Here is a 15,998-nt window from a genome sequence, read left to right as displayed (position 1 = left end):
AACTGATACATTCCTAAAAATGTCTATTTCTGACACACGGCTCACTCCAGCCCTCTCCAAACCCTCCTGCCATTGTTCATTCGCAGCACAATCCAGGTTAAACCCCCAAATATGCCTGACACACTTATGAAACACATTTAAAGTACAAAATGTACAGCTGCTCACCACTAATGGATGATAATGTAGGATGATATCATGATTTCACATTGTTTCCTGCATGTAAAACCACAATTATTCTCGATAAAAAGGATTTTTTTTGTCATAGGAAATAATGGAAATCCAATGAATCCGATCCACACACTCAGAAATATGAACAAAAAATACATTTTGTAGAAAATAATTATAGGTGTACATGAAAATAATCTGCAGTTTTCAAACTTTTTAAAGACCATCAATAATATAATTTAAGACCCATTTCACATGCATATTGGCAAAAAACAACAAAAGGAGAACGGGAGGCCCGAGGAGCCCACAACACACTAGCTGGTTGTGCTTGGACCACGCTGCACTGGTACTTTAGACATGTTTTATTTTGTTTTCTTAAAAATTTTAAGACTCGACAAATGCCGTGTTATTGTTAAGGTGGACTTCTCCCACATCCTGGTGACATTGAATTCAATGGTGTTTCTCACCTTCTTTATCAAATTGCTGCCACTCGCAACATTATTTGGCCCCATGGCGGGTTATTTAGGAGTCACACTCAATAAGAAATTCACAGACGGTGAGTCAGCAACGCCTAAGATGCTGTGCTTGGGCACTCCATTTTGCAATAAAGCACAGGACAGACAGACTAGTTTGTTACATGCAATATTGTACAAAAACCGAGGCAACATTTTAGCCACAATTTTAATCGACAACTGAATCAAACGAAAACTAGCATGTACAAAAAACGAGGAATGATTGTAGTTTGTTACGTGCAATATTGTAAGAAAACTGAGACATTGTACAAAAACCAGCGCTAAATATTAGTTAAAATGTTCATTAAATACAAAACCATAAAAAAACAAAAGGTGTACAAAAACTGAGGTTTGACCGAAATTTGTTATGTTCACTATTGCATGAAAACTGAGACATTATGCGAAAACCAAGGCAAAATTTTAGCCAAAATTTTCATCAAAAACCGAATCATACAAAAACTAGGGTAAACGCAAACCAACGTTTGACTGCAGTTTGCTACGTTCAATACTGTAAGAAAACCCAGACAGTGTACGAAAACTCAGGCAAAAATTGCGCTAAATTCTTTGATGAAAGCCAAATCATACAAAATCCGGGGCGTTGAAAAACCGAGGTTTGACTGGAGTTTGTTACGTTCAGTATTCTACAAAAGGCAACATTTTTGCAAAAAGTTTTGACGAAAACTGAATCATAGAGAAACTGGGGTGTACAAAAACCGAGGTTTAACTGCAGTTTGTTACATTCAATATTGTACGAAAATAGAGACAGTGTATGAAAACCAAGGAAAAATCTTTGCCAAAATTTTCGTGGAAAACCGGCTCAAACAAAAACTGGAGAGTTCAAAAACTGAGGTTTGACTGGCGTTTGCTACATTCAATACTGTACAAAAACTGAGACAATGTACGAAAACCAGGGCAAAATGTGTGCCAAAATTTTCATTAAAGACAAAATCATCAAAAAACTAAGGCGTACAAAAACCGAGGTTTGACTGTAATTTGTTACGCTCACTATTGTATGAAAACTGGGACATTGTGCGAAAACCAAGGCAAATTTTTTGCGAAAATTTGTGTCGAAAACAGAATCATATAAAAACTAGAGTGTACAGCAACCGAAGTTTGACTGGAGTTTGTTACGTTCAATATTGTACGAACACTGGGACATTATACAAAGACTGAGACAACATTTTTGTTGAAAACCGAATAATACAAAAACTGGGGCGTACGAAAACCAAAGTTTTACTGCAGTTGGCTACGTTCAATATTGTAAGAAAACCGAGACAGTGTGCAAAAATTGGGCAAAATTCTTTGCCGAAAATCTACTAATACAAAAACCGGGGTGTTGAAAAAACAAGGTTTGACTGGAGTTTGTTACGTTCGGTATTGTACAAAAACAGTGTATGCAAAATTTTGGTGCAAATTTTCATCCATCCCCCAAAACATACAAAAACTGGGGCATGGAAACGGAGGTTTGATTGTAGTTAGCATACAGCCTATTCCTCTTTGTCTTTCAAATACTGTAGAGATCTTCCTCCTTGGTTTGTACTCACTGCACATGCAGTCATATTAAGTGCAATTTTGATATTAATTTGACTTTATTGATCATTGTACAAGTATTATATCTAAACTGAGGCAGTGTACAAAAACCAAGACCAAATTTTGGCTAACATTCTCAACGAAAACCGAATCATACAAAAACTGGGACGTTGGAATTGGATTTACTGTACAATATTCACGATGGGGAAAAAGCGCTTCCGTTTTCATGCGTCTGGGTTTTCGTCTGACCTTTGGGAACAAATTCATAACAAAAACCAAGGTTCCTCTGTATTTTAATACCATTTGCTGTCCCACCCAAAATGTGTCCATGGACCACCAGTTGCTAATGAGTGTGTTCATGTGAAGGTAGCCTAAATCCACTGTCAAGAGTGTTTTTACAGAGGCTCGTCAAACCAACAGGCTGTCTAACCCTCTGGTTATTTCCAGCCCTTGTTTTGGCTTGTGAGACTTCCTGGATTGACACCTTCGCAGACACACGCACACACACAGATGACACACAGATGAGTGTGAATGTAACCAATTGCAACACAGTTCTCCGGGCTGCTATCAATGTCAGTGCGTGAGGCTCAGCAAGCGACGGGAGATGTTCTAATGTCGTGCTATGAAATAAAGCAACGGCCTCAGTGCTAAGATAAGGGCCTTGGGGAGAGCCTATATGTTTCAATCACGTGCCGTGCTCCCTTAAAAACCCGCAATTTAGGTCTTAATTACTTCTGGCGTACCACCGGGAGGCCTGGCGGGCCTTCATGGACACGCATGACGGAGAGCGGCGAGATGTGTGACAGCGGATGGAAAAGTGTGTCACGGCTGCCAATTAAAATAAAGAGCAGGGGCGCAGGAAGCACCTCCTTTCACCGTTTCCACGCATCCGCGCCGTCTCGCTCCGTCGCTGTTAATAATTGATCAAAGATCGCAGTCTCAGCTTTGATATAACCATGGCAACGACCGGCGTGTCAGCATGTGCCGCGCATGTGTGTGAGTGTGTCAGTGTATACAGCTCTCACAGGGCTGTAAATAGTGGGATGCTGTGGCCTTGAAAGCCCAGGAAACACGCCACTGAGCCACCGCGCCGTTTCTGGACGGCCGGGATTAAATGTTGAGCGGCATGAATATTGTATGCTGTTGAACAAGCTGACACGGCCTGATGCTGCACACTCTAATGGCCGCAAACGACTCTGGCCGAGTATGACAAGACCACTTCGCAAATCTAAGTCACACTTCATCCCTTCTCTACAGAATGAGGGCAATAAGGCCACATAGTGCCAATGCTCACAATCGACCACACACGCTGCTGACACTTGGAAAATACTTCTATGGATGCTGAGAGACAAGCCTTCACACGGATGCCCTTTTGCGTATTTTTTATGCATGGAATCACAGTTATCACGCTGTGCATCAAAAAGTGTTTTCGGAAGTGTCAAAAAAAGTGTCGGTGTAAATCAGTGGTGTCCAAAGTGCGGCCCGCAGCTGGTTTTCTTACTGGCCCACAGCACATTCTAAGAAGAATGCGGTAATATTATGAGGAAAACATAACGTTGTTTCAGTAACATAACGCTGAAATATGAAAGACAAAAGACGACATTTTTAAAAAGTCGTAATGTTATGAGAAACAAACAAAACAACAGGTGAAGTTGTAATTTTTGGAAATTGAAGTTGCAGAAAAAGCTAAAGTAAAAGTCTAAATATTATGGGAATTACAGTAAGTCATAATTACGAGAAGAAAGTTGAAACAGAAAATTTTGTACATTATAGCGATCTAACTTATCTTATTTATGATGTATTGTGTAAAATTAAGACTTGAATTACATCAAATTAAAAGCACAAAATGAATGGCGACCCACCATCCACCAGTTCAAGTTCCAGCCAAGTGTTTTCAGAGAGATGATTACATGGCTGTTTGACGTGTGTGCTAAAAGGCAGGGCGCTAGCATGAATTAACTTCAGACAAATGTGCACATTAGCACTCAATAAGCCATCAAACTTACCTTTATGCATTCCCACATAGTATCAGCATTTGACACCAAATATGAGGTGAAAGAAAAATGGTAAAAATACAGTAGTAGTCTATCTGTGCGGCATGAGATAAAGTTAGCACACCCACAATGGGCATGCGTCAAGTGAGACGGATGTAACAGAGAGAATCCGGCCACTTTTCAAGATAAAACAACATGGAAATTATTTTTTCTTTCTGTGCAGCCCGGTAACAAATGACCCGCGGCCCGGGGGTTGGGGACCACTGGTCTAGTGGTTAGCATGTTGGCCAAAATAGTCACAGTTTGGAGATCGGGAAGACCTGAGTTCGATTCTCCCCGTTCCTCCCACATTCCAAAAACATGCATGTTAGGTTCATTGGCGACTCTAAATTGTCCATAGGTATGAATGTGAGTGTGAATGGTTGTTTGTCTATATGTGCCCTGGCAACCAGTCCAGGGTGCACCCCGCCTGTCACCCGAAGTCAGCTGGGATGCAGTTTTTCTTGGGCTACATATACAATATAGTTTCTTAGCATGTCTCAATGTGCCCTTGCATCCTTTCATTTTTCAGTATGTGGCCCTCGGTGGAAAAAGTTTAGACACCCCTGATGTACACGAATGCTCATTTCAATATAAGAATTCACACTCATACTGTGGGGCACGAAACAATATTGTGAGTGCTGCGACACGCGCATCGACACTAATGTCATTTTGTGTAAAAACGAGGGCTGTCAAAAAAATGAGTTGACGGCGAGAACTAATGTATTTCATGAACTACGCACGCGCAACGGAGTAAGCGCACCTCTCTGTTATGACGGCAGACGTAGTTCTCCACTGTGCTCCAAAGCACAGTCCCCAGTCCCCACACAGTCACACAGAGTCTGCGCTCTTTTACAACTTCATTCTGACCTGAACGCATCAACAGCAGAGCAATCCCGGCACCATACACTGTATGCATCTCCCAGCTCACACACGTCTGTGGTCCGTTCTTCCTGGGAACCACACTTCCTCATTCTCATTACAAGACCGCCTGATGCATTCAGGGACACTCCGAACACCACGAAAACAGGTTTATAATGCGTGCGTGTGTGTGTGCGCGTGTGCGTTTAAATAAACATGTAGTGGATATTCTTATCACTCACTTCGGAACTCTTAATTCGGACGTCCAATTTGCCATATATAAGTATTGCTGGAAAATACAGTGAAAACAAGTACATTTATCTTACATTACATGATGTCTTTGAAGGCAACCCCTCATTGCTCATAATAACAGGGTTTAAAGTGTGATTTCAATGTTCTACTACTAATGTCAAGTGTCTAAATAGATTTTTAGACCTGTGTGGTATTTTTAGCTTGATGGACATATTCAGGTCATTTGGCGTTGTTAATACATACAAATACATATAATCCTGTCCTGTCAGGAATCTTTCTGTTCATTAAAAAAGGTAAAAATGGGCATATTTCAAATATAGTTGCTGGTGATTAATCATGATTAATTCATTTAAAAACAGTGATTAATCTGATTAGAAATTTTAGTCATTTGACTGCCCTATTAAAAACCCAATACTGTGCAAATGCGTCGAATCAGGCACTCACGCCGATCCTGCTGTGTGTCGAAAATGTTTTACGAACGCTGAGAGTAAAACATTCGCACGCAAATGAATCATGTTGTGTCTTATTAAATACTTGCACCAATGCTGCGAGACAAGCTTTCACGCTGATGACGGGTGCCAATAAAAATACAATAGTGTGTGAGCGCAACGCTAACCCCGCTGCGTGTCAAGGATATATAATGCATGACTGCTGGGAGGCAAGACTTCACAATAATATCGCATGTCAACTAACTGCTGTGTGTGAATGCTGAGAATTGAGCTTTCTCACGATCTTATTACACGCTTTAGCCACTTGGGGACATATTTGCATAGTGTGGGGATTGCTATGATATGCTGTGATGCATTCATTTCTTGCCTCGTGTGTTTCATGCATTCCCAAGTTAACTTTGATGCTGAGATGCAAGCAAACAAGAGTACCAGTTGCTCCGTCATCTCGCGGTTAAACCAAGACCGATGAATACAGTATTTGCTCTTCGTCCAAAGAGGAATGTGCTGCGAGTGCTAATAAGTGGATGGAAATATTACAGCTAATGAATCCCTTTTGGTCTAATGGCTTTTCTTCCTGAGGCAGGGTTAAGATGCTCATTACAATTCAGGCCATGTGAGAAAGTTTAGTGCAATTAGAAGGCGGAAGCCTCATTGCAAACACGCTGTGGGAGCCACAGCCATAAATCCGCTCCTTGACTTAATTCAAGGAATTAAGCACGGAGGTGGAGACAAAGCAGCCTCCGTCTATTCAGGACGTCGTGTGCATCGTGTGTGCTTCTCCAGCCGGAGGCGGCGGCAAGCAGCAGCAGCGATTCCTGGAACACGACAAGCGAGCCACCTTCTCCAATCGCCGGTGAATCTGCAGCATGGAATCGTTTTAGCTTTACGTTGGCGGCGGATGCTGTGCTGAGCAACACACACTCACGTGCCGCATGCATCCGCAGCCTTCATCTGCACACGCTTTCAAACCTGATGTGCTTTGCTTGGAGAGTGACTGTGTTGCCATGCCAACTCTCTCCCTCACACACACACACACACACACACACACACACACACACACACACACACACACACACACACTCGTACTGCTATTCTCTTTAAGAGCATACCAATGCAGAGCCATGTTCACCAATCACAATAAAGCTAGTAGCAAGAATTAACTGCTTGCAGGCCTGTCCACTTTGTCTTGCCCCTGATATATTGACGGTGCTGCACTGGGGGCACTACGGTGTGATCAAACTGTTGCATCTTGGATGGTAACCCGGGGCAGCGACTGGATGACTTACAGTTATGGGCTGACATTTTCAAATGCCACCATGATTAATGATTGATGAGCCGCAAGTAGGAGGTGTGTTTGCTCTTTCGGCGCAGCAGACGCCGATGGGACTAATGAGGGGCCTCGAGGTATCGATCGGGCGTGTGCGTGGGGGCAGCGGGGTGCACTGATCATAAATAAGTGTGAGACTATGGAGCGTGCTGTAGTTAATACAATATATGTATTCATATTGCAATCCAATTTGCTTCAACTAGTCACTGAAAAATGAAAAATAATGTGCAATTTGCCAAAAAAATGACAAATGTTACGTTAAACAAACAGAAGTTATTGATTTGTTGGTTTGTATGATATATATATATATATATAATATATATATATATATATATATATATATATAGTATATATACACACACAGTGGTGTAAAAAAGTGTTCGCCCCCTCCCTGGTTTCTATCTTTTTTTCCATGTTTGTCACACTAAAATGTTTCAGATCATCAAACAAATGTAAAATTATATATAAATTTAAATATAATATAATAAAGGTGGCAGTTAGTCAATGACAACACAACTGAACACAAAATGCAGTTTTTAAATGAAACTTTTTATTATTAAGGTAGAAAAAAATCCAAAGCTACATGGCCCTGTGTGAAAAAGTGATTGCCCCCTAAAGCTAATAAGGGGTTGTCCCCCCTTAGCAGCAACAACTGCAATCAAGCGTTTGTGATAACTTGCAATGAGTCTTTTCCAGCACTGTGGAGGAATTTTGCAGAATTGTTGTCATTCAGTCACATTGGAGGCTTTTCCAGCATGAAGCACCTTTTTAAGGTCATGCCACAGCATCTCAATAGGATTCAGGTCAGGACTTGGACTAGGCCACTCCAAAGTCTTCAGCCATTCAGAGGTGGACTTGCTGGTGTGTTTTGGATCATTGTCCTGCTGCAGAACCCAAGTTGCTTTCAGCTGGAGGTCACCAACAGACGGCCGGCCATTCTCCTTTAGGATTTTTTGGTAGACAGCAGAATTCATGGTTCCATTTATCTTCCAGGTCATGAAGCAGCAAAAAGCCCCAGACCATCACACTACCACCACCATATTTTACTGTTAGTATGATGTTCTTTTTCTGAAATGTGGTGTTACTTTTACACCAGATGCAATGGGTCCCAAAGGGTCTTTGACTGCAGACTTAATGTTCTTTTTGTTCAGCAGTGGTTTTGGTCTTGGAACTCTGCCATGCAGGCCGTTTTTGCCCAGTGTCTTTCTTATGGTGGAGTCATGAACACGGACCTTAACTGAGGCAAGTGAGGCCTGCAGTTCTTTGGATGTTGTTGTGGGGTCTTTTGTGACCTCTTGGATGAGTCGTCGCTGCGCTCTTGGGGTCATTTTGGTTGACCGGCCACTCCTGGGAAGGTTCACCACTTTTCTATGTTTTGGCCATTTGTGGATAATGGCTCTCACTGTGGTTGGCTGGAGTCCCAAAGCTTTAGAAATGGCTTTATAACCTTTTCCACAGTGATAGATCTCAATTAATCTCAGTTATGTTATGTTTATAGAGGGGTGGGTCGGTTGGGGGGGGGGGGGGGGGGGGGGGGGGGTGTTTCTCTCTTAATAATAAAAAGTTTCATTTAAAAAACGCATTTTGTGTTCAGTTGTTTTGTCATTGACTAATATTTACATTTGTTTGATGATCTGAAACATTTAATTGTGACAACCATGCAAAAAATAATAATAAATCTGGAAGGGGACAAACCCTTTTTCACACCACTGTATCTCACACAACATATATGTACAGTATATACAGTCATAGAAAAAATGATGAGAGCACCCTTGTTCCTTCAGTTTCTTGTTCATTTTCATGCCTGATACAACTGAAGGTACCGTTGTTTGGACAAATATAAAAATGACAACAAAAATAGCTCAGCTATTCATGTAAGAACTGAAGTGATGTTGGTTATTATCAAGAAAAGCATGGAAGTTGCTAGATATCAGCTCTTGAATTAAAACTCTTATGGGCTATATTTGTTATCATCTTTATATTTGTCCAAACAAATGTACCTTTAGTTGTACCAGGCATTAAAATGGTGGATCAAAACAAGGGTGGTCTAATCATTTTTTCCATGACTGTATATGTACGTATATACAGTATGTATATCATAGTGGTGACTCAGAACGATGAACAACTCTGTATTTGTCTTCTTCTTTCCTCCTTGGAAGCACTGTGCGTTCTGTGCTGATGAGGCGTTCAAGCGCACTGCGCATTTCTGAGTGCACTGTGTGCTTTTTATTTTTTATTACAGCTGTAAACCAAGCCACCAGAACGCCCAAAAAAGTTCCATGTCCCACAACTTTGACCAAGAAGGTGAGAAACACTGTTATTTTCTCGATAAGGTGCATTTTTTGTTCATACGTCTGGGAGGGATTCAGTACATGATTTTCTATGGAAAAAATTGCTTTGGTTTTCATACGTTTCGATTAGAGTAAGACCTCATAGAAAGGATTCATGTCGAAAACCGAGGTTCTACCATAGATAGAATCTACTGGGGTTTCCAAAATGCTGATGCCATGCCGACAAATCAAAGGACATAACAAAATACATAACAACCTTGCATCCTTTTTCATTCATTCATTTTCTATGCCGCTTAATCCTCATTAGGGCCACGGGGGTAGATTGGAGCCTATCCCAGCTGACTTTTTGGAGGACGAGAGGTGGCGTACACCCTGGACTGTTGACCAGCCAATCACAAGAGACATATAAACAACCAAGCATTGACACCTGTGGACAAATTAGGGTCTCCAAGTAGCCTAACATGCATGTTTTTGCGGATGTGCCCACGTCCCATACAGGACACTCTGCCCAATACCTAACGGGATCGTTTGAACATTTTAACATACAGACCCTTTCCAAAAAATTAGAATGTCATGGAAAAGTTGTTTAATTTCCATAATTCCATTCAAATAGTTAAACTTTCATAGATTATAGATTCAGGGCCCACAATTGAAATGATTTCAAGTATTTATTTGTTTATTTTTACATAATTTGGGCTTCCAGCTCATTAAACCCACAAAAACAGGAATTCAAAAAATTAGAATACTGTGAAGAAATCAGCCCAAATTTTGCAGGGCATGAATGTTTTAAATTGAGTGTCACACACTAATCATCTACTAAACTCAAATCACCTGCACAGGCTTCCCCAGGTGTCATTAAATTGCTTCAGTTTGGTTCAATTGTCTCATTTCGGTTCAATATGGGGAAGACTGCAGACATGACAACTGGCCAGAAGACCATCATTGATACCCTCCATAGGATGGGTAAGCCACAAAAGTTCATAGCTAAGGAGGCTGGTTGTTCACAGAGTGCTGTGTCCAAGCATATCAATGGAAAGTCTAGAGGAAGGGCAAAATGTGGCAGGAGAAGATGCACCAGCAAAAGAGATGACCGTGGGCTTCAGCGGATTATCAAACAGGGAAGATTCAAGAATCTGGCAGAGATCCAGAAAGAGTGGAACGAGGCATTCAGACGCATCCGGGAGATGGGCTACAACTGTCGGGTTCCTCGGGTCAAGCCGTTTCTGAACCTGAACCTGAGTCAACGTAGGAAGCGTCTCCACTGGGCCAAGGAGAAGGAGGACTGGACTGTTGGCCAGTGGTCCAAGGTCCTCTTTTCCCATGAAAGTAAAGTGTGCCTTTCATTTGGGAATCAAGGTCCAAGGGTTTGGAGGAAGACGGGTGAGGAACAGAACTCAAGCTGCCTGAGGTCCAGTGTGAAATATCCACAGTCCGTCATGATTTGGGGTGCAATGTCCGGTGCAGGTGTTGGTAAACTCTGCTTTCTTAAATCCAAGGTCACCGCAACAGTCTACCAGAATGTTTTAGAGGACTTCATGATTCCTTCTGCTGAGGATCTGTATGGAGATGCAGATTTCATCTTCCAGCAGGACCTGGCCCCTGCCCATACCGCCAGAAGCACCAAAACTTGGTTTGATGCCCATGCCATCACAGTGCTTGACTGGCCAGCCAACTCACCGGACCTAAACCCCATTGAGAATCTATGGGGTATTCTCAAGAGGAAAATGAGGGGCACCAGACCCAACAACAAAGAAGAGCTGACGGCAAGCATCAAGGAAATCTGGGCTTCCATAACGCAATGCCACAGGCTGATTGCTTCAATGCCACGTGGCATCGAGGCAGTGATTAAGGCAAAGGGATTCCCAACCAAGTATTGAAGATTGACATATCGTTTTGAAAGTACCATATTTTGATTGATTGACGTGATCCTAACTTATTTCTTTTTTTCCTGCAAAAACTGAGAAGTAAATGTTTCTTCACAGTATTTTAATTTTTTGAATTCCTGTTTTCGTGGGTTTTATGAGCTGGAAGCCCAAATTACATAAAAATAAACAAATACATACTTGAAATCGTTTAAATTGTGGGCCCTGAATCTATAATCTATGAAAGTTTAACGTTTTGAATGGAATTATGGAAATTAAACAACTTTTCCATGACATTCAAATTTTTTGGAAAGGGTCTGTATATTTTTTAGGGTCATTGTGTTACGGATGCCAGCAGGGATGGCTGTGTGAGTAAACCTCACTCTCTGAAGCCTGAAGAGTTGTGCTGGACATCGACAGGCTTTTAGTTTGATGCGTAGCGCTCTTGACTCAAATTCGGTGGACCATGGTTCGAACCCCGGGCGTGCGCCAGACTGGTTATACTTGCTGGGTTCTTACAAGTGAAACCGGGTTTATCCGTTTGTCACCATCTCGTACGGACCACTGCGCCTTCAGTGTTGATTGGACACCGTGTTAGGTACTCCTGCACACAAAATCCAGTCAGGTAACGCTAACGCTCATGTTTGATTGACGAGGTCACTTGTGGCTTCCTCTTTGGCACACAAAATCCAAAGCGAGGCAATACAAGATAAATAACACAAGTGCTCACTTTTGATTATGTTTTTTGTGTAGTTTACTGTATGCAGCTGCATGACACTTGGAGCTGTTTTGAATATTTTGACCCTATTAACTGCAAGTGCCACCAAAACAGTTGTACACCACTGCCAAGATACAAGCACCATCATAAACATATTCATTTCAAAGTGAGCATTAATATCTTTGCAAAGGCACAGCTCTTGCATTGGAGTGACCAGACGTAATGTGCATATGTAAAACAGTCTGATAGCCATGCATAATACATTTTAAAAAGACAAGTTTTGAACTCACCATGCTGTCGTAGTGGATGAGCTCCAGCTCATAGTCCGGCAGGATGTCACTCCGGTTGTTGACCAGGTCCAGCGCCATCTGCGCGGAGGGCATGCACGCCTGTCCGCCCGGCCAGCCTCCACTCATGGGGAACAGAGCGCCGATATACAGCTTCTTCTTTCCTGCGCACGGCCGCGGCCACAGGAGGAGGAGGAGGAAGAAGAGGGAAATGACGGTCAGAGACGCCCGGAGCAAGGTGGACGGATGGCCGCGAGATGTGCGAACCAGCCGCGGAGGACACACGCTCATCCCCGGCATGGCTTCACTCGGAGAAGATCGAACCTGAACTCAAAATTTCCAAAAGTCCAAAACACATGAGGATGCTGTTACTCTGCAAGCCACTCCAATTTAGACAAGGAAAAAATAAGAAGCCTCCCGGTGCAATAAATCAATCACAAATGTCGAGTCGGAGCTTGACGACTTTTAAGCGCACACAAAAAAGAAGAAGCGGGCGCGAATGAGACACCAGAGCCGGCGCTCAGTGCTGATGATCGGGAGCCCCCCCAACGTCCACCCTCCCCCTTCCTCCCTGACAAATAAAGAGTGTAGAAAAGAGAGAGAGAGACGTGGTGGAAATAGCAGCAGGCAGCATCTCCCCCTGCAAAGTCTGCCGCGTTCAAACACATGACAAGATTTGCAGCAGGAAGAGGAAGCTGCGACTGATACACTTCATCACCACTCTGTGCGTGTGTGTGTGTGTGTGTGTGTGTGCAAGATGGACGAGTGGTAGGCAGTGGGTGTCTCGGCGATATCCCCTCAGAGTTGAACTATTGTGTCATCTTTCGGCCGCCAATTGCACCTCCAAGCTGACTTCCGTTCACGCGCATCCGAGTAAAAACAGCAAGTTTCAGGCAGAGACATCTCCCTGAAAAGCGTTTTTCATTTGTATTTTTATTGTTGCCTGCGCGACCCCGGTTGGAAAGGCATCAAAACAAATGAAAACGCTGCAACGTGCACGCCAGGCCACTAGCCGGTGATGTCACGTTGTCAAGAAAAACTAGCACAAGCATCTTATCGCTACTTGGATCGCACACTATTAGGTCCGGTGGCTCAACGATTGGTAGCAACATTGATTTTCATGTATTATTTGTCTAAAGTGTCACATTTTTAAAAAGAAAAAAAGCTCATACTTAAAGCCCTGAGGACAAAATATGTCAGCTTCTCAAAACGGCGGTGAAAATATTGCATTTTCATAGTTTTTTCCACTTTAAAGGAGTCAATTTTTTCAAGGTACTGTTTGTATTATCAAATATAAATTATGTTTTGAGGATTTTTTTAAGAGCGAAAACCCCTCAAATATGTTTACATAATCAGCAGTGTCCAGAGTGTGGCTCGGGGGCCATTTGCGGTCCGTGGCACATTGGACTAATTAAAAAGCAATAAAAAGTCACAATGTAAAGAAAAAAAAGCTGAAATGGTGACATGAGTAACTAATAATAACTAATAACTAATAATAACTCAAAGCTTTGTCTTTAAATACGTATATGTATTTATATACATTCTTAAAGGGCCAGGCTCGGCCTGTAACAGCATTCATACGCACAAAAAAACACAAAAAAACAGAAAGGTGGACCGGGCTGTAGCGAGGGAACACGGTATCCCTTTAAGAGATTTAATTTAATCTAATGAGAAAGAAGTCGGAATTTCATACTTTCACTTTATTCTTGAAAGATTACTGTTGATTTTCCTATTTTTGTTACATTTTATTGTGATGTACATGGTCAAAAGTTTTAGAACACCCCAATTTTTTCAGTTATTTATTGAAATTCAAGTGGTTCAAGTCCAATGACTAGCTTGAAATGGTACAAAGGTAAGTGGTGAAGCGCCAGAGGTTTAAAAATAAAAAAGGTAAGGTTACCCAAAACTGAAAAACAATGTGTATTTCAGAATGATACAAAAAGGCCTGCTTCAACAATTTAAAGCTGTTGTGCAGAAATGGAGGTTGATCGAGCCGTGGCAGTCGGTGCAACTCATTCCTATAGGTGCTCCAAGTTTTGAAGTACTTACTACCGCCTCTGTCTGCTTAAAAGCAGTGTTCGGAACACACTGTGGCACTGTACCCTCGTGAACATCAGTTGAACAGCATTGTACCGGAGGAAGTCATTTGTTGCTACAAAATGGCAAGAAAAAATTAATTAACAATGAAGAAAGACAGACCATCTTAACACTTCAAAATGTAGCTTTTTCCTCCACAGAAATTGAAGTGTTCGAAAACTTTTGACCAGTAGGGTATATATAACTACAGCGGGGGTGTCCAAACTTTTCCAGGGCCACATACTGAAAAATGAAAGAATGCAAGTGTAACGGAGTGTACGTTGGTAAACCTCACTCCCTCTGCCTCAAGAGTTGCGCTGAACACGCGCCGACAGTGGGGCTTTTAGTCGCGTGGTCAGGGCCCTCGCCTCCCATTACGAAGGTGTTTGAGCCCCGGTGCGGGCAGGTGCGAAACAGGGCGGGTTACACAAGGGCCATTTTGATATTGTGTAAAGCAACTAACAAGTAATGTATATCCCAAGAAACAAGTGCATCTCAACTTTGTAATATAGGTGACAAAGTGTATCATTAGTATGAAGTATTATTAGTATTAGTATGGATGTAGTGAAAGAGGACATGAAGGTAGTTGGTGTGAGAGAAGAGGATGCAGAAGACAGGGTTAGATGGAGGCAATTGATTCGCTGTGGCAACCCCTGAAGGGAAAAGCCGAAAGGAAAAGAAGAAGATGGCCTTTGCCCTTTTTTCCAACTTTTTTTTTTTCATTTTCCAAATAATTAAACTTTTTTCTTAAATAATCTTCCATAATGTTTTTCTGGTAATATTATGGATTTATTCCCATGATATTTTGACTTTATTCTCATCATATTACAACTTTTTCCCCAACCTAATTTATCAAAAATTACAACTTTATTTTGTTTTGTTTGTTTATCATATTACAACTTTTAAAAAAGTAATTCCTTGAATATTTCAAGGCTATGCTAGCAAAATAACATAATTTTTCTTCATAATATGACAAGTTTATTTTTTATATCTTATTAGCTGTTTTTTCAATTTCTGATACAGTATTTTTTCCCCCCAACTATCTTCTTGTAATTAGGACTTTATTCACATAATATTGTCTTTGTTCTTGTAACATTATATATAAAACTTACTCCACAACCTAATTTTCCAAAAATTACAACTTTAATTGTTGTTTGTTTGTTTGAGATATTGCGACTGAAAGAAAAAGAAGCCTTTTTTAATAAATTTTTCACATTGATGCTACTAAAATAACAATAGAATATTCTACTCATAATATTACAGCATTATTTCCCATAAAATTACAACATTTTCTTGTTAGATTATATCTAACACTTTTCACTTAATATTTGTAAAATTACTGCAGATTTTCCTTTTCTTTCCTGTTGTTATTTTGTTTAGTTTTCTGGTCAAATTATATTTTTAGCCAATAAAAAACAGCCGCAGGTCGCAAATGGTCCCCAGGCCGCACTTTGGACACCGCTGATCTATGCAAGAACTTTTTTTTTTTAACAAAATAGAAAAAAAATACAAAAATATCACAGTGGCCCCCCGCCTCCTTTGATTTTTCAGTATTTGACCCTCGGTAGAAAAAGTTTGGACACCCCTGACAAACGTGGAATTTTGCTGCATGCTTTAAATGGGGGGAAAGCAGAA

The 15,998-nt window shown here is 41.4% G+C and overlaps 1 protein-coding gene across 3 annotated transcripts in view; it reads right to left on the bottom strand.

The window, feature by feature from the left end:
- gabbr1a (gamma-aminobutyric acid (GABA) B receptor, 1a) overlaps window positions 1-15,998 on the bottom strand; it is a 74,196-nt gene that overhangs the window by 40,280 nt on the left and 17,918 nt on the right. For all 3 annotated transcript variants that reach the window (XM_054780693.1, XM_054780695.1, XM_054780694.1), the window contains exon 8: window positions 12,291-12,451. In XM_054780693.1, the coding sequence (XP_054636668.1) occupies window positions 12,291-12,451 (161 nt within the window). The remainder of the gene's footprint in view (window positions 1-12,290; window positions 12,452-15,998) is intronic.

This window comes from Dunckerocampus dactyliophorus, chromosome 7 (genome assembly GCF_027744805.1).
Source record: "Dunckerocampus dactyliophorus isolate RoL2022-P2 chromosome 7, RoL_Ddac_1.1, whole genome shotgun sequence".
In the NCBI taxonomy this organism is placed as follows: Eukaryota; Metazoa; Chordata; class Actinopteri; order Syngnathiformes; family Syngnathidae; genus Dunckerocampus; species Dunckerocampus dactyliophorus.
This window is presented reverse-complemented; position numbering and strand designations above follow the sequence as displayed.